Source organism: Bos mutus, chromosome 28 (assembly GCF_027580195.1).
Source record: "Bos mutus isolate GX-2022 chromosome 28, NWIPB_WYAK_1.1, whole genome shotgun sequence".
Lineage (NCBI taxonomy): Eukaryota > Metazoa > Chordata > Mammalia > Artiodactyla > Bovidae > Bos > Bos mutus.
The window spans coordinates 9,054,470-9,076,108 of record NC_091644.1 but is presented as its reverse complement, the minus strand read 5'-3'; the positions used below and the strand labels follow the sequence as shown (position 1 = coordinate 9,076,108).

The following is a 21,639-nucleotide window of genomic DNA, read 5'->3' as shown; positions in this document are numbered from 1 at the left end:
CCTCCCAGCCAGAAACAGCTAATTGCCAGCTTCAGGCTGCCTCCAGCCCAGCCCTAATCGGCCTGATCTCCGGCGGCCACGCTGGGGCCGCGGCAGCTCCAGACCAGGCCCTGGCTGTGCTGAGTGGTGAGGGCATTCTTCCAAGGTAATGATTAAGCCGAGCACCTGGCAAGCTGGGAAAGTGAGCGCTATTCACACCTCGGCCAGGCTGAGGTGGCCTGGACTGGTTTGGGAAGGCAGGCCCAGGGTGCACAAGCCCAGAGCTGGCAGCCACAGCCTACCGCTGGACACGGGCAACCTGCAGCCTCTCGGGCCGGAGCTTCCACCACCCGCCCTGCTGGGACCCTGCCTCGCCCGGGCACCATGAAGCAGCAGGTGTTCTGGACGGGGCTGGAGTACACCTGCCGGCTCCTGGGCATCACCACCGCTGCAGGTAAGACCCTGCCTCCCCCTCTGGCCCCCGCGCATGGGGCACAGCACACAGGGCTGCCCAAGGGGCGGGCGCCGGCCATGGGGGGTGGGCAGAAACACCTGGCCACATCTTCACCTTCTTCCCCCAAACCCCAGAAACGCTCTTCAGGGCAGTGGCAGCTGCAGTGGGTGAGCCTGGGGCTGGGGTCCAGGGTCACGGTACAGAATCCCGGCTTGGCCACCCGCCATCCATGGGACTTTGGGAACCCTCAGCATTGTCATCTGTGAAATGAGTTGAGGGCCACCCGCCATCCATGTGACCTTGGGAACCCTCAGCATTGTCATCTGTGAAATGAGTTGAGGGCCACCCGCCATCCATGTGACTTTGGGAACCCTCCGCATTGTCATCTGTGAAATGAATTGAGGGCCGCCCCCCCTTCCTGGGGGCTGTTGCGAGGTGGATGGGGGAGACCTGAAGGTGAAAGTGTAAAGGGCCAGGCAAAGGTAAGAACCGGACTCCTCACTGTATGGGCATGGAAATGGTCAACGGAGTGCACCTTGTTTTATTCTAACCACAACCCACTTCACAGAGGGAAGCTACACTCGGAGATCCCAGGCTTCCCTTAAAGCACCATGGGTTTGGGGAAGAAACAGTTCCCCTTGCAGGGCTGCTGTTCCCCACCCAACCCGATCTGGGGGCTGCTTGGCTTGCTGGGAGGACAGATGGTTACAGAAGAACCTGAGTAGCTGTGACTCTGAGCTCTGCCTGCTCACTTCCCCAACTCAAACCTGGTCCTGAACCCGGTGCCCCCTGCGTGGTCAGGACCTTTGCTGGGAAAGTGAGCAAGCAGCACTCTGAACCCCTAGCTCTGCGCCCCACTGAACTTTAAAGACCAGGAAGAGACACCCACTGCTGATCAAGTCCTTGTTTTCCCACTGCTGCTCACAATCTCACTGCTGATCAAGTCCTTGCCTTCCCACTACGACTCACAGTCTTACGCATGCATCTTGGCAAATGGGAAGCGGCCCCAGCTGAGCTCAAACAGCGCTAGTCCCTGTCACTCACCGATGCATGACCTGGGGAAAGCCACCTGGGTGCTCCGGGTCGTGCTTTCTGGTCTTTATGATAAAGATAACTGGACCTGCTGGCCAGGTGTTTTGGAAGATCAAGGATGCATGAACTGAGCATAGCTAAGTGGAACTGAGGATATAAGCCTCTTGAGAGAAGCCCTAGGACATACTTCAGAGCTCCAAGGGGATCTGTGTCATTCCCAAGGTAATATGCTAGCAAACAGACTTTTCTCGCATGTAACCCTGAGTTAGCACAGGGAGGGCTGTCGTCAGTGGTCTAATCCCACCCATCCTGTTACAAAACAGAGCACTAAAGTTCAAATAGGGGTAGTGACCTTGCTCAAGGTCATGCTACAAGCCAGGGGGACAGCAGACCTGGATCCCTGATGCCTCGACTTTTTAAAAGGCCAGGACTCTGGCCAAAGAGCTCCTTCTTCCCAGGGTAAGAAGCCCTGTGCCCCAGGGGCACTAGAGGGTCCAGAATTGCTCTGCTGAGGGTTCTGGGTAAATGCACAAACGGAGGCCTCAGCTCCAACCTCTGCTGGAACCATCATGAGGCCTGGACCTGGAGGAAAGAGCCCCAGGCCACCGTCCCACCCAGCCTGGGGGAGGGAGGCTGGAACCGCCATGAGGCCTGGACCTGGAGGAAGGAGCCCCAGGCCACCATCCCACCCAGCCTGGGGGAGGGATGGCCTGGACCTGGAGGAAAGAGCCCCAGGCCACCGTCCCACCCAGCCTGGGGGAGGGATGGCCTGGACCTGGAGGAAAGAGCCCCAGGCCACCTTCCCACCCAGCCTAGGGGAGGGATGGCCTGGACCTGGAGGAAAGAGCCCCAGGCCGCCTTCCCATCCAGCCTGGGGGAGGGATGGCCTGGACCTGGAGGAAAGAGCCCCAGGCCACCGTCCCACCCAGCCTGGGGGAGGGATGGCCTGGACCTGGAGGAAGGAGCCCCAGGCCACCTTCCCACCCAGCCTGGGGGAGGGATGGCCTGGACCTGGAGGAAAGAGCCCCAGGCCGCCTTCCCATCCAGCCTCGGGGAGGGAGGTTAACCTGAAGGGTTTCTGTGTCTGGGGCTCGACCCTCTACCACTGCTGGTCTGGTGGAGACCCTGCCATCCTCTAAGCCTGGGTTTCCAAATATGTGAAATGCACCCCTTTCATCCGTCAGAAATCACAGTGACACTTCTCCCTGTCTTTGCCTGGAGGGGAGGCCTGGCTCCTGTTGGGAAGCTGTTTTAAGAGGTTTATAAACTTCTAATGGATTAGCTGCAGACAGTTTAAAAGTCTGATTTATCTCAGCCAGTGGAAGGGTCTGCAGCTACACACATATAGCACACACACACACACACACACCACACACACACATACACCCACACACACACACACACACACACCACACACACACACACACAAACTGCACCTCTGAACCACAACCCTTATCTCTTGCAGAAAGCCACTGTTAATGCAGAGGATGGGCCTCCCGCTTGGTTTTGATATAGAGTCCAGGTTAAATATAGGCCACCATATTGCTTTCTAATGTCCAGGCTTTCCAGAAATGGTGTTTTGGGGCTTTCTAGAGTGCTAGGAGCAGGTGGGAAGCTAGAAAGAGGGGTGTTAGTTATCTTAGGAAAATCTCAAGTTTCTTTCAGCATGCCTGAACTGCTGACCTATTTCCAATGTGTAAGATCTGCAAATTCCTTATTCCCTTAAGCCTTTTTTTTCTTGAAATCCTCTGTTGAGAGGTCCAGGCCTTGTGAATAGGACCATTGCTGCTAGAGGGGAGATCAGACTTGAGACAGAGGCTGTCACTTTGCAGAAACCCTGGGAAACCTAAGTAGCCCTGGTCCCCCTGTGCGAGGAGCCTGAGTTTCCTGGAAACTAGGAAAAGCGTGTGACCCAGGTCACCCGGAGTGTCACCTGCAGGGCCCAGGCAGCTCCTGATCCAGCAGCCCCTCCCGGGTTTCCCTTTCCCTCTGCAGAAGGATCTGAGGCTGTCAGCAGCTCAGAAGGTCCCTGGCCCTGGGGACACACACCAGGGTGGCAAGCCCAGCAGCTGTGGCCAACGCATGCCTTGTGCAGGGCTTCTTGGCTAAGCTCGCCTCTTATTCCCCACTCAGCCCCTCTAAATGAAGCTCCACTAGGCTGTCCAGGGGTCCCACAGGCCACTGCTGCCCCACCCCCGGCCAGCCCCACAAGTGCACAGAGTATTGCCACTGCCAAACAAGGGCACCCAGGCTTCGCAGATTTCACCCCAGACAGAAGCGTTTTTAAAATCAGAAAATGAGACTGTTCTTGCCTGTGGATCAGTCGTAAGTTTCCCAGATCATCGCAGACCCCCTTCTCCCCGATTTACCATGCGCTTGGCTAGCATCATTCATCGGTGCCCCTTCCCTGGCCATGGGAGGCACGGGGAGTCCCTCCTTTGCTGAGATGTGGCACCAGGCACTCAGCACATGTGACTGGCTGAGGCCACCCTACCAGCCTAGTGCCTCCACCACCGGTCCATCCTGACCCGGCACAGCCTCAGGCAGGTGCGGTCACGGTGAGAGTGGATAGAGTTACACTGAAACAAAGGGAGGTCGACCAAACACTTCCTAACTCTAAAGACTGGCCTTCTTTTTCTCTGCAATATTATATGATCGATTTTATGGAATGAAAGATTTGTTAAATTCTATAGCACTTTACAACTTTCAAAAGTTTCACACACATGATTTCGTACAATTCCACAGTAACCCTTTGTGTTTCTTTTGCCTACTCCCCTATCGCCCTTCTGTCTCCCCCCTGGTGGCCATCCATTCGTTCTCTATGTTTGTAAAGTCACTGATATGGAATCCAACTACTCACGCTCTGTCTTTGAATGATTACCAAGCATGTTTGACCAGCACCACCATGACTATCTCCAGCCAAACTCCCTCCTGGACCTCATCTGGGGACAGACAAATCTGCACACCTTTCCAGAGGGAATTATCACAGTAGGAACTTCCATGTATGTGTGCAAAGATACCTGACTGACAACAAACTCAAAAGTCAATTATTAATTAAAGTCACTGTCGCAGACCTACCAGTGTCCATGAGGACCCAGCGCTGAGCTAAATCTCATTTGACAAATGAGGAAGTGAAGGATTAGAATGTTCAGGTAATTTGGGAGAGGTTAAACAGCCAGTGAACAGCAGGTCTGGTCTTCCGGGTGGCGCAGTGGTAAAGAATCCGCCTGTAATTCAGGAAACATGGGTTTGATCCCTGGCTCAGGAAGATCCCCTGGAGGAGGGCATGACAAGCCACTCCAGTATTCTTGCCAGGAAAATCCTATGAACAGAGGAGCCTGGCGGGCTGCAGTCCACGGGGTTGCAAAGAGTCAGACATGACTTCACGACTGAGCACACTTGCACAGAGCGGGTCTGGTGTTGGAGCCCCAGTCTGCCCATGAGCCCGCAGTGATGCAGCAGGACAAGAAGTCCGAATCCACCTAGGGTTCATTCAACTGGCAAACGTTGACTGAGTCCCCACTTTGTGCAATGTAGGCACATGGATTAAGATGGCATGACCTCTAGCCTGGAGAAGTGTGTCTGGGGGCTGTCCGCACACATCTCCCAAAAAGACACCACACGGCCAACAAGAAAATGAGCTGGCTTGAGACAAAGCCATTTTAAGCAAATCCTGCTGATCACAAATCACTGTGGGATCAACCTGGGGTCGCTTGGGAATTTTGTTCTGTTCCAGGTTCTTGACCCGTTAACCTCTTCTCTACATAAGCTATGGAGCTGCATTCCTGACAGCCCCATGCCTTGCATAGCCCATTCAAATGGAGACTTGGCTTATTAATATAGAGGATAAAGGAAGCATTTAAACCTAGATGTTCTCATTATTTTTTAAAGAGTACAGCAAATGCATAGTCTGACTTTAGTCCTATTTAAAGCCTTTGGAAGAAAAACAACTGATGCTTCTGAGACAATCATCTTGGGCCCTTCATACTAATGTCCACCCTTCTTAAATGGATGTCCCTGTGGCCTTCCTCCTGCCACCTCGGGAAGCTTCACACACTCCAACAGTCTGCAGGTGGATTTATTACCCAAGCAAGACCTTACTGTTTTCAGATCTTATAGGTGGATATAGACTGTTTTCCACTCTGATCGTCCCAATGAGCAAATGAAATATCCCCATCTTTGCTCCACCCTCCTACCATTAAGTGAAAGTGAAGTAGCTCAGTGGTGTCTCCAGGCTCCTCCATCCACGGGATTTTCCAGACAAGAATACTGGAGTAGTTGCCATTTCCTTCTCCAGGAGATCTTCCTGACCCAAGGATTGAACCCAGGTCTCCTGCATTGTAGGCAGACGTTTTACCGTCTGAGCCACCAGGGAAGATGCTCCTACCATTGGGAGATAATAAATTTCGTCCAAGCATTTCTCTCTTTACTTCTTTATGCCTATGACCCCCTTATTAGGGACTTCCCTGGTGGCTCAGACAGTAAAGAATCCTCCTGCAAAGCAGGAGACCCAGGCTCGATCCCTGAGTTGGGAAGGTTCCCTGGAGAGGGGAATGGTTACCCACTGCAGTATTCTTGCCTGGAGAATTCCATGGACAGAGAGGAGCCTGGTGGGCTACAGTCCATGGGGTCCCAAAGAATCAGACACAACTGAGCCACAGACACTTTCACTTCACTTTCCTCCTCCTTGGAGTTAGAACAAAAAATCCAGAAGTCCACCTAAGACTCATTTATCTGGAAACCATTGGCTGAGTTCCCGCTTTGCACAGTGTGGACACACAAATGAGAATGGTGTGACCTCTAACCTAGAGACGTGTGTGATCTGACCAGGGGGACAAGCTAGTAAATACATATCCCAGTGCCTAACTCCGAAGCATAGTATTTGGGAGGGTGAATCTGTGTCCCTCTCTACCACTTACTAGACATATGACCTTAGCCATGTCACCTAGTCATTTAAAATGTCAGTTTTCTCATCTATGAAATAAGGATAACAAGTTCATCTGCCTTCTGGGGTCATGAGCATCCAAAGAAACAATGACTAGAGCAGCAACCTTCACGGCACGTAGAGTCTCACTCAGCACCGTCTAATTTTAGAGGGATGTATAGGATGTATGGACTGCACAGTGTGAGCTGTGGGATCTCCTTGCAGGATGGAAAAGAAAGATAGAGGAAAGGAATAAGCTAACATATGATCCTTGAGGCTAGAAAGGAAAAGGGGGCTATACTGTGAAAGCTCTAACCCTGAGTCATATTTTTCTTCACGTTTTGAGCTTGGGCCATTGAGATCACCCCACAGGACGCTGGTTATTCCTACACAATGTGTAGTGATGAAACCAGAGGAAAGATGGTAGCCTCATTATACTTTTCACGGACTAACCGTTCTTTTAAGATTATTCTTTAGTCTGTGCAACCAACTGAAGAGAATTGTCATCAAGAAGGAAGGTAGCCAGAAACTAACGGCTGACACTGGGGCTGTCCCCAAGCCTTTCTAGCTTGCCATAGGCCTCGGTAAAGATCCGATTAAAAAAAAAAAAAAAAAAAAAAAACATGGTATATGCAGCAAGAACAGAGAATAATTGGAGGCATGGTCATTGTTTCCTAATGCCAGGAAAGCTGCCATATGGAAGGTGAGTGAGCAGATACATTCTCTTGGAATACAAGAAAGCCTAAGAATCAAATACTTGAGCCAAACACTTTGATTTGAAATCAAAACCTAGAAGAAATTTCTTTTGTGGGTTTCTACAAGAAGGATGTCATTCTGCATCCAGGTCAATATCGTCAGCAGTGTCAGTGAAAGTCCGTATGTCCCTCCATGTAAACGATGTCACCGGCAAAAGGCAGTATATTGTCCCAGGTGGTGTCTTAACCTTGACTCTTATAGCCCTGAAGGAAGAGTTAATACTCTGCTACACAGCCCTTCCAGAAATTTGAAAAGGGGAAGATGGTTCGCAAGCTATTCTATGAACTAACATTATTGTGTTGTCAAAACTAGATAAAGAAATCACAAGACCACTGGTGACCCAGTGGTTAAGACTCTACTTCCAGGGCAGGGGGCATGTGTTCAGTCCCTGACTGGGCACATGCCACATGGTGTAGCCAAAAAAAAAAATTTTTTAAGGATACACACAAAGAAAATGATTCAAAAAGGTTAGACTTAAATGTAAAACCCAAGACTATAAAACTTCTAGACAATAGGATAAAACCTTAGTGATGTGTTAGGCAGAGATGTTTTTAGGTACAATATCAAAAGTCCAATTCATAGAAGAACAAATTGCTAAATTGCATAACTTCAAACTTAAAAACAGCACTCTTGAAAATATAATGTTAAAAGAATGAAAAATAAATCAACATAGACATGATGATAAATAAGCACATGAAAAAATATTCCACATGAGTAGTCATTAGGAAAACGCAAATCAAAACCACAGTGAGATACTACCACATACCTATCGGAAAGGCTAAAATTAAAAAGACTCACTATACCACATGCTGAAGTGTTGGCAAGGATGTGGAACTCTCATACACCTCTGATGGGAATTTAAGATGGTACACTCACTATGGAAATGGTTTGGCAGTTTCTTTAAAAATTAAACATACACCTACTGCGTGATCCAGGCGTTCTGCTTCCAGGTATTTATCCAAGAGAAAAGAAAGTCTATGTTCATACAAAGATTGTACATAAAGGCTCATAGTATCTTTACTTGTAATAGCCCAAACTAGAAACAACCCAAGTGACAATCAACAGATAAGTTTTAAACCAAAGTATATATCCACAGTACTCAGCCATAGAAAGGCATGAGCAATTGATACTATAATATGAATAAATCTCAGAATAATTATGATGAATGAAAGTAGATAGCAAAAAAGGAGTACATCTTGTACGATCCCATTTGTATAAACTTCCGTAAAATGCAAACTAATCTCGAGTGACAGAAAACAGATGAGTGTCTCCCTGGGAGTGGATGCGAGGGTGCCCAAGTGGCACTAGAGATTAAAAACCCACTTGCCAACGCAGGAGACTTAAGAGACGCAAGTCTGATCCCTGGGCTTGGAAGATCCCCTGAAGGAGGGCACACAACCCACTCCAGTATTCTTGCCTGGAAAATGCCATGGACAGAGGAGACAGGGGTAGGCTATGTTCCACAGGGTCCCAAAGAGTCAGACACAACTGAAGTGACTTGGCAAGAACGTACGCAAGGGAGTGGATACAAAAGTGGGAGGGTAGGGTTACAAGACACGAGGAAGCCTCTGGGTGATACACATGCTCATTATCTTGAGTGGAGTGATGGTCTCCCTGGTGTATACATATAATAATACTTAGCAAGTTGCACATTTAAGCACATGCGGTTCACTGCATGTTAACTATGCCATGATAAAGCTGTTTTTAGTAGATGTGTCAGCTATCTATTGCCACAATAATGCTGTAAACCTTAGACATGCAGCCATAAGCTGTGTGTGTCTGCAAGGCATGTGGAACCTTGGTCCTTGGACCCAAGATCAAACCCACATCCCCTGCAGTGGAAGCAGTCTTGACCACTGGATGGCAAGAGAAGTCCCCAGAAATAAGCTTTTATTGTTTGCACATCTGGGCGAGGAGGCTAGGAGGCTCTGCTCATGCAGACTGAGTGTGCTCACCTCTCTGAGGATCAGACAGCTGTTGGTCCATCTACACTCGCCTTGGCTGGGTTGATAAGGCCGCTCATGCTCCAGCAGGCTGGCATAGACAGCCTATGATAACGGCAGGGGCACGAGAGGGTAGGTCCGGTTCCCAAGTCCGTTTCACATCTGTGCTTCCCTGTTACCTGACAATCCTGCTGTCCAAAGCAAAACACAGTGCTGAGCCCAGAATCAAGGGGTGAGGAGACAGACTTCTCTTTAGTGCAAGGGACTGCATTGGCATATAACAAAGGGTGTGGATCCCACGGGGATGAAGACTGGGGAGGCATCACGGCAACCTGCCAAGGTGCTTTGGCCAACCTACAAGGCCAGACAAAATGGCTTCTTGGGTGCTCCACTATAGTCTAAGACAGAGAATCTGGTAGAGAAAGAGGATCCTGTTGCCTTCAGGACATTCTGCCTAAGCGGGCATGTGAGTGTGATGGAGGGCACGAAGGACCACCCTACACTCTAATCTCTTCTAACTGAATATCTAAAATGTTCTTCTATTAAATCCTGGCCTCTTCTCATAGGTCTCTGAACCCTGGTTCCTAGGTGTCCGTTGAATGTCTCTCAACACCCGAGCAAACTTCCCGCCATACTTAGAATCTGCCACAATTCCTTCTAAGTTAAGAAGCTTGCAACTACTCCCTTATTGTCTCATTGGATTCTTAGCAGCTAGTTCCTGCATCTCTGGGTTCTTAGAAATGGTGCAGATATAGCTTTCAGGTCTACAGTCAGCTGCGACCCCTTCTGAACCATCCCCAGCCGTTGCCGTCAGACCAGTGTTTCCCTACAGAGATGTCCCTACAGACATTAAGACCAGTAGGAGATATGCCATTGCTGTGGACGAAGAAAATCAATAAACACAACGCGGGGTGTTAAGAGGCACCTTCAGCAGCAGTGAGTACGACCTTCTCCGCCAACTCCCCAGGCATCCAGGGCCACGGCCACTGCCTGGCATGGAAAGTCAGTCAGCACGGCCTCTAGTGACCTCTGAGGTCAGTCAGCACGGCCTCTAGTGACCTCTGAGGTCAGTCAGCACGGCCTCTAGTGACCTCTGAGGTCAGTCAGCACGGCCTCTAGTGACCTCTGAGGTCAGTCAGCACGGCCTCTAGTGACCTCTGAGGTCAGTCAGCACGGCCTCTAGTGACCTCTGAGGTCAGTCAGCACGGCCTCTAGTGACCTCTGAGGTCAGTTAGCACGGCCTCTAGTGACCTCTGAGGTCAGTTAGCACGGCCTCTAGTGACCTCTGAGGAGTGTCCTGCATTCTCGCCAGGACACTGCACTGAGTGCAGTGAAGTCACTCAGTCGTGTCCAAATCTTTGTGACCCCACAGTCTGTAGCTCACCAGGCTCCTCTGTCCACGGGATTCTCCAGGCAAGATTACTGGAGTGGGTTGCCTCTCCCTTCTCCAGAGGATCTTCCCAACCCAGGGATCAAACCCAAGTCTCCTCATTGCAGGCAGATCCTTTACTGTCCGAGCCTCCAGGGAAGCCTGCACTGAATGTGAGACAGGCGTCAAAACCCAACCCAGTGGCCGAGTCCAAACAGATAAGCTCCAACCAGCCCTGACGCTGGCCCTGAAGCAAAGGAAGCAGAGGTCAGAATTTGTGGAGACAGCCTCTTGGCCATTAACCTTAACCCAACCCAGACAGGCCCCAGCCTCAGGAGCACATGGACATTTAGCAGGATGCACAGAGAGGCTTACACGCGAGATGTAAAGGTAGATGGGGCTTTGGACCATTTATATCAGGTGAGACTGCAGAAGGGATCTGCAAGACAGGAAAATCAATGAGCAACATTTGTATATGGAGAAGAGCTCTTGAGCCACAATAAAAACATGTATTAATGGAAGGAAAGGATAAGAATAAACCCTTCCCTTCCCTCATGGCTACAGATAGGAATGCCCTGCCTCTCCTAATAATGCTATTAACCATCAACTACATTTGCACAACACTCTATAATTTACTGAGGCTCATAGCCAGTTATCATGTTTTATGATCCCCATTTTCTGGAATAGGAAGCAGACAAGGGAGTTACCATTTGCGTGAGGAACCGGATGCTGCTTTTCTGATCAAGCCTCCCATTCTCTTTGCCGCAGCCCAGCACATCCACCCACACTTCTGTCCAACCACATTCTGGGACCAGAGCTTTGAGATGCCTGGAAATACGCTCTGCTGTGTGCCTGGCCCAGGCCTGCACCACAGGTGTAGAATCTCTGATCCCTGCTAAGGCTAATTAGAACAAACAGCTCAGGATGGCAACTCAGAAGAAAGCCCTGGCCTCTGGGAGAAGAAAATACTGTACTGAGGTTGGACACAGACCAGACAAGACGGAGAGAAATCAGAGGCCAGGGGATGAGATGAAGAGGCCAGGCTTGTCCACAGATGCTGATTATAACAAGACTCCAGGAAAGATGCCTCCCCAGGGACTGTGAGGGAACGTGAGATGGAGCGGTGGGACAGGCTGTGTCGGGGTGGGCTTGGAAAGTGGTTCTGTTGGGCTGGGACCAGGGCAAGAGGACCCTACAGGATGGGTGACCAGGAGGGACGGAAGGAGTCTAAGGCCCCTCAGTGGGAACGTGAAAGCCCACATACCACTCCACCCAGTACCCCTACCACCTGCAGCACGAAGAACGATGCAACTCAGGACCAAGGCTGGCCTGGGGCAAGTTTTCTTATGGAGACGTTGTCGTAATGAAGCCTTGATTCGGGAGGCATGATGGCACTCGTCCCCCATCTGCATCCTCAGCTCTTCCGTCCCCATCCCCAGCTCATGGCGAGAGCCGCAGCGTCATTTGTTGGGCTGAGTGGCTGATGTAGGTTGGCCCATTTACTCAGAGCCCTGCAAAACCACAGAAAATGAGATGGAAGCACAGTCTAGGAATAGCTGCCAGGAGACACCATGCAGCCTGGGCAGGCAGCAGCCAGGCAGAAGCAGGGTCAAGGCCACAAGCAGACAGATGGGCACAGAGGAAAGGAAAGACTTCACGTCTGTCAGTACTGCCGCCGTGTCAGCGGTCAGCCTCTGAGAGCAGGAGCCCCAAAACTAGGAGGACCAAGCGGGGGAAAGACTTCGCATCTGTCAGTACTGCCGCCATGTCAGTGGTCTGCCTCTGAGAGCAGGAGCCCCAAAACTAGGAGGACCAAGAGGGGGAAAGACTTCACGTCTGTCAGTACTGCCGCCATGTCAGCGGTCAGCCTCTGAGAGCAGGAGCCCCAAAACTAGGAGGACCAAGCGGGGGAAAGACTTCACGTCTGTCAGTACTGCCGCCATGTCAGCGGTCTGCCTCTGAGAGCAGGAGCCCCAAAACTAGGAGGACCAAGCGGGGGAAAGACTTCGCATGTGTCAGTACTGCCGCCATGTCAGTGGTCTGCCTCTGAGAGCAGGAGCCCCAAAACTAGGAGGGCCAAGCGGGGGAACCTTGGCCCCAGTGTCGAAGGGCCTTATAGGCCTCCCGTGAGAATCCCCTGTGGATCTCTTGGCCTGAGGGGTCATGCTCCCAACGCCGGCCCCCTGCTCTCCTCCTCCGACCAAAGGCCATTCCTCGGTCCCTGGGCTTGCAAAGCTAGCATGTTTATTGTTGGTTGAGAGCTCTTAGAAGGGTGACCTCACTTCCCTTGCTCCAAAATGGGCTACCTGAAGGCTGGGAGAGCTGAACAGGCCAGAGTCAGAGTGAGGAAGGAACTCATGTGTCTGGACCACCTGACGTCTCTCAGCACAAAACGCATTATTTTCCCCAATCCAAGCAACGACTCTGGGAGATATAACTAATTCTACACATTCCACACACGGCAAACCCAGACCAGATGGGCTAGGGAGGGCCTGTGCACTAAATCTCTTCAGTCATGTCTGACTCTCTGTGGCCCTATGGATCTAGCCCACCAGGCTCCTCTGTCCATGGGATTCTCCAGGCAAGAATACTGGAGTGGGTTGCCGTGCCTCCTCCAGGGGATCTTCCCGACCCAGGGATGGAACCTGCCTCTCTTGTGTCTCCTGCGTTAGCAGGTGGGTTCTTTATTGCTAGCGCCACCTGGGAAGCCCCGTGGGTTAACTATCCACAATTACCCACTCAGAACCAGGAACCCAACCCAACTCTTTTTCCTATTGTTATTCTCATTTTTTAAATTTTCTTTTTCTTTTTTGGCCTCACCGTGCAGCATGGCAGACCTTAGTTCTCCAACCAGTTCTCAAACCCACACCCCCTGCACTGGAAGTGCAGAATCTTAACCACTAGGGCATGAGGGAAGTCCCTGTTACTCTCATTTTTCAAGCTACAAACAAGCACTGCCTCTAGAGTGTTCCTGAAATGCCCCTTTGACTACTGATGCTCTGTTTAAAGACATCAAAATAGCTCTCCATGTGCCAAACGGGTGCAAGTTAGGGAAAGGGGCTGAGTTCCCAAGACCTTCTCCTGCCATCTGCTGGTCATCCACCAGGACCCCGTGCAAACGTACAAAGACCACAGAGGTGAATGAAGGCCCTGCCTCACCCCAGAGGTGAACAACCGTAAGAATCGCCTTGGGCAGACGGTCCCTTCCCCCAGGCCCTGGGTGGGAAGATCCTTACCTGGGCTGGGCTGTGTTCTTGTGCCAGAAATTGAGCACCTGTGATGTGCTTGGCTTTAATTAACTCACTGAGTCCTCAGAGAGATCAGCAGAACTATTAGCTGGCAAGTGTGAAACTGAAATGCGGAATCTGACTTAGACATCCATGACTGGCTGGCTGATTGGTTGGCTTTACTTACACTCTCTACGCCTCCATCACCTCTTACATGAAATGAGGGTAACAGAGTACTCTCACATAAAACTGTTGTGAGGACTAAATAAGTTGTGTGATACGCTAAGTCGCTTCAGTCGTGTCCGACTCTCTGTGACCCGATGGACTGTACTCCACCAGGCTCCTCCGTCCATGGGATTCTCCAGGCAAGAATCCTGGAGTGGGTTTGCCATTCTCTTCTCCAGGGGATCTTCCTGACCTAGAGGCACTTGGGAAGCCCCTTAAATAAGTTAATAAATGCAAATGCTGGAGACAGGACAGAAAACATAGTGAAAACTAAATACATGAATATTTGTTGCATCACACACACGCACACACACTGCCTCACACACACACACACACACACACACACACTGCCTCACACACACACACACACACACACACACAGGTCCACAGTGGAAACCAGGAAATGGTCCATTGCCTGGAGCTAGAATTCTCAGTTTTGTTTTGTAGGTCCTTCACTTTCTAGATGTGTCCTTGGGAGAACCACACAGGTCACTGAGCCTCATCTCCACCTCTGTAGAAGGGGGCACGTGGAACTCCCTGAGTCATGGGGCCCTGGGAGGAAGCAGAGCGTGTACACGCATTGTAAGTAATCCACTGAGTGCTCCACAGGTTATGTTAACACTGCAGAGGGTCATGAAGCTTCAGGGTATCCCTGACCCTTAACCTGGGACAAGCCAGAAGTCAGTTACAACTTGACGAGGACACAGGTGTGGTGTCCTCCACCGCCCTGGCCCTCAAGCACAGGGCGCACCAGAACCCAATCCCTAAGGATACACTGGTATCCCCTTCCTAGATGGAAGAGCTCTGTCCCCTTCTCCCTAAAGTACTTCTGCATCCCACCGCGAAGTGAGGGGTGGAGGGCTAGCGGCTGAGAGACTGAACCCTGCGTGTCAAAAGTCAGAATTTCTGCAGTGGATCGAGAGCTCAGGTGGCCCAAGCATGGGAGCTTACACAGGGAATCCACCAGGGGAGGGAAGACGCACCACTGCCCAGGGAAGCCGCCCCCAGTGCAGCAGAGACAAAGGGCCACACGCCAGCAGCTAAGAGCAGCAGCCCGGCCCTCACTCTCTGGGGGGCAGACGAGGTGAAGCCACAACTTTGCAAATACCAGTGTGGGTCATCAGAGCCTACAGAGAGAAATGTAGGGTGCATGGGCTGTAACATGGGATGCAGGGACTGTAATAGGGTGCATGGACTGTACTCAGGTAGGGCCAGAAAGAGATCTGATCCATGGGTCACTACGGTGGGAAGAACGTCTCCAGACAACCTGTATGCTGTCTGTGGCGTGTGTCCTTCCTCGGGCAAATGGGTTGGCGCCACGGCTGGTTGAGTGAAGCCATGAGAGTGAGGAGACAGCCAGGACCCAGCAAGTCCACAGAGCTGGGTCTGAGATGGATTCATCCCGGACAAATGGGAGTTCAAGTATTTGAGCACAAACACCAACTGCCAAGAAAAGGGAGGAGGCGAGACGAGGCTGAGCCGCATCTTGTGTCTGAGCAAAACTCCAGGGACTTCATCAGCACCGGGTCCAAAACGATGAGCCAAGAGTGTTCAATACAGCGGCCAAGCCAGCAAGTGAGAACGAGGCCATGAACACAGCAAGAACAGCGAACTGGGCAAGGGAACGGGGTGGGGGCAGGTCCCACGGCCAAGCGCCGAGGCCCAGACACACAGCACCCATGGGTCTACAGGATGGTGAAGGCCCTTGAAGCCACTCCACATGGAGGACAGCTGAGGAGCCTGGGGCTCGGGGCCTGTCTGTGGGCTGTTTCAGGGGGCACTCGGGGTGGCAGCGTGACCAGTGTGGAAGAGGACGGGCATCTTCTCTGGGGAGGCTGGATTAAAAGGCCTCTGGGCTTATGCATAAATGCCCTCCCATTCCCAGAGACCAATCCGGAAGTTTCCTTGCCCTCCTTCCCAGCCATAGCTCCCTGTGCCACATGGAGAAGAGATCCCCTGACTCCCAGTGCCCAGGAGATGGCTCACTCCATGGCCAAGGAGCCTCCGCAAGGCAGTGCCATGGCTGGAGCCCCCGGGCCCACACTTCCCTCCTCTTCCTCCTCCCTTAGTGCTGATCGGCGTGGGCACTGAGACCTTCCTCCGGGGAGAGTTCAAGAGCCTGGCTTTCTACCTGCTGTGAGTATGTGTGCATGAACCCCTCCCTGCCAGTATGTTCTAGTCCAGCTTACCCCAATCCTTCTGCAGAGATTCACCTGCAGCACCTCCCCGCATCCCACACGAGCTCCATTCTGTACCAAAGGCGAGAGGAGTATCGGGGGCTTCTGGAATATCCTCTTGTTTGGGAAGGACTTTAGACAGATCATCCCATAAACCAACCAGTCAGCATTCCATCCATCCACCCCCCCATCCACCCACCCTTCCACCTACCCGTCCATCTCTCCACCCACCCACTCCTCCACCTACTCATCCATACATCCATCTGTCCATCTCATCAATCATTTCCTTATTCAGCAAACATTAAGCAAGCTCTCTTTTTAGAGAGATGGGAATCAGTTCAAAGGACTCTCCATTTGAGCTCCTCTATATGCCAGGCACAGTTAAATGTTTTATTTATGTTATGTCCTTTACCTTTGACAGAGTTATAGAGGAAGTGCACATTATACAGTCTGCTTTTCAAATTAAAAGAATTCAGCGGAGTAAGCAGCTCAGCCCACATCACCAAGCCCAAGACCAGCAGGGCCCAGATTGATCCACCCGGGGCCCTTTAGTTTCTCAACCTCTGCCTTTCTCTTCTGCCAGATGCCTCTGCAAACGCCCCCTAGTGGGAAAAAAAAAAAAACCTGTGCGGGGTGAGGAGAGCCTGGGGTCCCTTCCCCGCCGGTCCTGACAGCCCAGCTTCTCAGCAGGCCACCTTGAGGGACCACCATCTGCCTGCAGCATCACCAGGCTGCATCCCCCGCCCCACCTGCTCGCAGCCACACCTGCCCGCATCACTGTGCCCTGGTCTGTGTCCTAAGGAGCCCTCCCCAGGGCTGCTCCTCAGGGCACCCTCCTTGGTTTGCAGTTAATACATGGATCACACCCATCAGCTCCCAATCCCATCCTACCCTTCCGGTCCGTCTCCACTCTACCACTCCAGCCACTTAAGACTAGGTCCCTCTGACAATCTTCAGTGGATCCCACAGCCTCCAGCCCACACTCCTTTGTCATCCTCTGGCCTCTTCCTTATTTCTTATCCCTCAGTTTATACCCCAGGAACTTCTGAGTCTTTCTCAAACTCGCCCATGTCACCACCCCTCTAAGCCGTTACTCCATTCTGTAGAGCACAAGAGCACCTTCCCAGTCACTCCAGCATTCCCAGAGCATGGCATTTTTCCCTGCATGCCTCCCGAGCCTGGAGCCCCCACCAGACAGAGTGGCTTTCCCTGGCTCCGAAGGCCCTCCCTGGCTCACTGAGCCTGTCCCCAGCCACTGTGCACTGTCCTCCCGGAGCCCAGAAGCAGAGCAGGCCTTCCTCCTGTCCACATGGCTGCCTCGCTCACCCACAGTCCTGGTGACCCTGGGTGGATGGATGTGCCTGCCAGCGTCCCAGCAGCAGTGTGGGGTAAAGGTGGTCCCACCGGCCTGTAGGTCCCTCACCGCCCTCTGGGCCCTGGCCTCCACCCCACGCCCACAGCTAAGGCCCAGCGCAGCCCAGCACAGGGCCTGGCATCCAGGCTGTTGGCTGGATGGCAGGATTCGGTCAAGAAACTCCCGGTCAGTTGTTCAGCTATGCACAGAAGCCCAGGAGGCCAGGGCGCTGTGAGGAAGCTCCCAAGGAATGGGAAGAGCGTGTCTGGCCTCCCTCACCTGTCTCCACACAGCTTTACAGGAGCCGCCGTCTCCGTGAGCGAAGGGGCCTACTTTGTGGCTCAGCTGCTGTCTGTCTGCTTCCAGTAAGTAGCCGCTGGAGCTCCCCCAACACCCCCGTCCCAAACACCCCAGAGGCCTCCACCTGCGAGCACACATCTGCGAAATGTTCCGCTCCCGGAGCAGCGGGGGATGGCTCCCTGCCGACCCTGCAGTGAGCCCCAGCCCAGACTTGGGCTCAGGCTCATGGGGCTCAGTGGCCCCCTTTACCCTTCCCCCAGCCAGGGAGTGGACTGACACATCCATCAGGGGCTGACCCCACCCAGAGTCCCCTTGCAGAGTCATCCTCATCCTCCGGAAACAGCCGGTCACCATACCTGCCAGCAACCGGGGGCAGAACCCCACAGAAGGCCAGCTTGGAGCACGCAGAGCTGGGTTTGAGAACTGACTCTGCCTCCTGCCAGGACGCAGGGACGAGGCCAGGCCTTGGCCTCCAGGCCCACTTGTGGGGAGGACGGCCGAGCTGGCAGGGGCGGGGAGGCCGCCGGCCGCACCTGCGCTCAGCTCACGGAGGCCGTCGCCAGTGTGGCCGAGGAGCAGTGCTGGGTCGCGTCCCCAGAACCTACAGGGCTGGCTCCCTAGGTGGTCAGCGTGAGGAGCCAGGCTTCAATCCAGCTGTCCTGGCATCTTGCAAGGCCACTGGCTGCCCCCAGGGGCACTAGCCCTGAGGCAGAAGCCTTCCCCCATTTCTGCGGAACACCACTGCTAAGGGACCCTTGCAGCTTCTGGGGGCAGGGGAGGGTGCTGCCCTCACCCTAAGGGGCGCGTTACCCTCTCTGGACTTCCTCCATCCCCACCCTGGGTTTGTAGCAAAATGATGACCACCAGGGGGCGCCAATGGACCACGGCAGAAGGCTCTGGTCCCACGTAACCCGCCACACCGTGCAAGCCTGGGCTGTGTGCGACGCCGGCTTCAGGCCACGTCAGAGGTGAAGGAGGTGGAGCTGAACGCAAACACTGACTTCCTCTGCAACTTGGCGGGAGCATCCTCAAGGAAACCTGCGCAGCATCAGACCGCCAGGCCCGTGGGGTCCCTGCTGCCGGTTAACAGAGAAGCCCCTCCAGGCCCACGCCACCTCAGGTCTAGGCAAGGCCCTTTGAGCGGGGAGCAGCTGGATTCCAGCCCGGTCGCCCCTGTGTCGAGGACAGCGCACAGCCCTCCAACTGCCCCAGCCAGGGGTCCGCTGGGCTGCACGCCGTCCCCACCACACTGGGGACTTCAGGGAGCCCCTGAGTCTCCTCCTCTCTTCCCACCGCCTTTGCAGCCTCCTGAGAGCATTAGCTTCCTCCCGCTAGACCAGACAGCTGTGGCTGCACGGCCTTTCAGAAAAACTGTTGGAGACCCTCTGGAGGCTCAGGCAAGGCCCCTAACTGTGAAACCCACAGTGAGGAGTTCACGTCCTGGGAGGACTTCAACCAGGGGCCGCTGCAGAGAACGCTGCCATAATGGAACCCAACCCCAGACTCTGAGGGCTTTTTACATTGCGGGGGCTTTTCCGGGCGCCTCCCTACTTCCTGCCAATCCTGGACTTCCTCCCCGCAGGTGTCAACCAGGGTCCCTGGCCTACAGAGCAAGAGAGAAGGCCCGCTGGCTGGGCTGCTTCCAGAGGTTCCTGGCCTACATGCTGCTCTCGGTGGCCTGCTTCCTCCACCCTGTCCTGGTCTGGCATGTGACCATCCCAGGTAGGAGCTCCAGGAGGTAGTGGAGGCAGGCAGACTTCGGCCGAGGGGAGGCTCTGAGCAGGAGGGTCTGAACCCCCTCTCATGGGCCTCCAGTGATGCCGGCTCTCACTGGCCTCTTCCTGGCATAGATCGTAGGGATGAGGAATTGATCAAGAGGCAGGAACATCCCAGGAAACGCATTTTTCCTGCAAATGTCCAGAGGGTATACCCACAAAAGCGAACTGATCTTTTCTCCAATTCCAGTGTGTGATCTGAGCTTTCAGAGGGAGCAAGATGATCACCTCTCCATCCAAACCCTTGTGTCTCCTCCTTAGCCCCTACCCATTCAGGTCCAAACTCCTCAGCCTGGTTTGAAAGGCACACTAATGGGACCCCCAAAGGCCCTCAAACCCCTCTTCTTATCCCTCTACTCACCCTGCTAGCCAGCCCAGTTTTCTGACCTCAGAAGCCAGAAATGGATGCTTCTACCTCCTGGGTTTCAGTGATGACTTTTTCTGCTGGGACACTTCTCTCTCCTCCCTAGCTGTGAAAATTGCACCCCTCCTCAATACCCATCTAAAATGCCATCTAAAATTCCTGGCATTTGAACCCCTTTGGAAACGAGGTTCAAAGGCAGAGCCTCCTCTCAGGGCCACTCCAAGCAGCCTTCAGTAGAGTCAGACTCAGCACTGCCACGGTCAGAGTGAGCCACAACCTCCTACCTTTACAGAGGGTGAGATACACAGGCGGCTCCGGCCCTGGCAGGCAGGAGAGCCACCTTCACGCCTTCCTCTGGACATAGAGGGGCTCCCAGCAGGAGACAGGGGGCCTCTGGCCTGGAGGCTGCGTGAGGGGCCAGGGAACACTGTGGCGGCTGCACCCAAAGGACTTTGCAACTCCCTGTGTTTACTGGAGGCAGGTGGTAGTAAAGGAGGTTGTCCCCACTCCCAGGAATAGAAGGCAGCTCTGATCCAACCTAGAGTCCAGGTTGCTGAAGGTATTGCAGGTCCAGACACAGCAAGCCATCCCTGAGAGGGAGGCCGAGCACAGTGCAGGGAGGACAGGCAGGAACAGCACAAGGATCCACTTCCTGCACCAAGAGGGCCTCAGGCACAGGGCCTCCTGGCTAATGGTCACGGTGAAGACCCCAGCACAGGCTGGCCCTGCTGACATCCCCCGCTGGCCAGGCAGCAGCCTGCCACAGGGTCTGATGTGGGTGTGTGAGGACAAGTTAGGTGTGTGGGCTGGAGCTCTGGGGGCCTAAGTGTGGCTGCGCAGGCCACCTGCGCAGGGACAGTGGGCATCTGGCTTTTCTCGAGGATGTGTCCAGCATCCTGACCTCCCAGATCTCTTCCAGGCTCTATGCTCATCATCACCGGTCTGGCCTACTTCCTGCTGAGCAAGCGGAAAAAGAGCAAACCTGCAGCAGAAGTGCTGGCCCCTCCTGAGCAGTACACAGACCCCTCCAGCAGCGTGGTGAGCACCACCGGTTCTGGGGACACCGAGCAGACCTACACCTTCCACGGAGCCCTCAAGGAGGGACCTGGCTCCCTCTTCATCCACATGAAGAGCATCCTGAAGGGGACGAGGAAGCCCAGTGCGCTCCGGCGCCCAGACACACCGACGGAGCTGCCTCTGGAGCCAGCTGGCTCGCTGGCCAAGAAGCAGGTGCAGTTTGAGGACAGCGTGGTGCGAATCAGCCCGGCCCTGGCAGAAGGCCCGGATGATGGGGACAGCGAGCCGGAGGAGACCACCTCTGACACCACCCCCATCATCCCGCCCCCCTAGACCCCACTCTTCCTCTCTGCCCTTGCGAGCCCCGGCCTCTTCTGAGCTGCTTTTTCCAGGCTAGGGGATGCTCAGCAAGGAGTCTGCATAGATAGATGGTCCTTCCAGGAATTTCCTGGTGTCCAGGGCCCCTCGGGGGAGCTCAGAGTCTTCACCGGTCAGCTCTTCAGGGGTTACCAGACATCCTCATGGTGGCTGGGCCTCTGGGGCCACTGGGCAGCAGGACAGGTCCTGTGGAGACCGTGGGGGCAGCACAGATGATGCTCACGCTGCCTCGAGCCCTCACGGGTTCCTCCCTCCTGGACCCAAGCCGGAGAAGTCCTGGTGCTTCTCTGAAGGACAGTATCACTCCCACCTCACACAAGGCATCAGCCCAGACGTCCTGGGGCTTCTTTGGCTCCTGACACCGG

The 21,639-nt window shown here is 53.6% G+C and overlaps 1 protein-coding gene across 1 annotated transcript; it reads left to right on the top strand.

Moving 5' to 3' along the window:
- Positions 1–363: 363 nt before the first annotated feature.
- On the top strand, positions 364–21,229 carry TMEM72 (transmembrane protein 72). The gene is made up of 5 exons (XM_070364687.1): positions 364–433; positions 15,979–16,045; positions 17,734–17,805; positions 19,323–19,462; positions 20,799–21,229. The coding sequence occupies exons 1-5, from the start codon at positions 364–366 to the stop codon at positions 21,227–21,229; spliced, it is 780 nt and encodes a 259-aa protein (XP_070220788.1).
- Positions 21,230–21,639: the final 410 nt, after the last annotated feature.

Excerpts from the sequence above, each read along its gene's own strand:
- TMEM72 (XM_070364687.1), top strand. The coding sequence starts at position 364 with ATGAAGCAGCAGGTGTTCTGGACGGGGCTGGAGTACACCTGCCGGCTC. Across the intron at positions 434-15,978 it reads GGGCATCACCACCGCTGCAG|TGCTGATCGGCGTGGGCACT; the intron begins GTAAGACCCTGC and ends CTCCTCCCTTAG. Across the intron at positions 17,806-19,322 it reads CTGCTGTCTGTCTGCTTCCA|GTGTCAACCAGGGTCCCTGG; the intron begins GTAAGTAGCCGC and ends TCCTCCCCGCAG.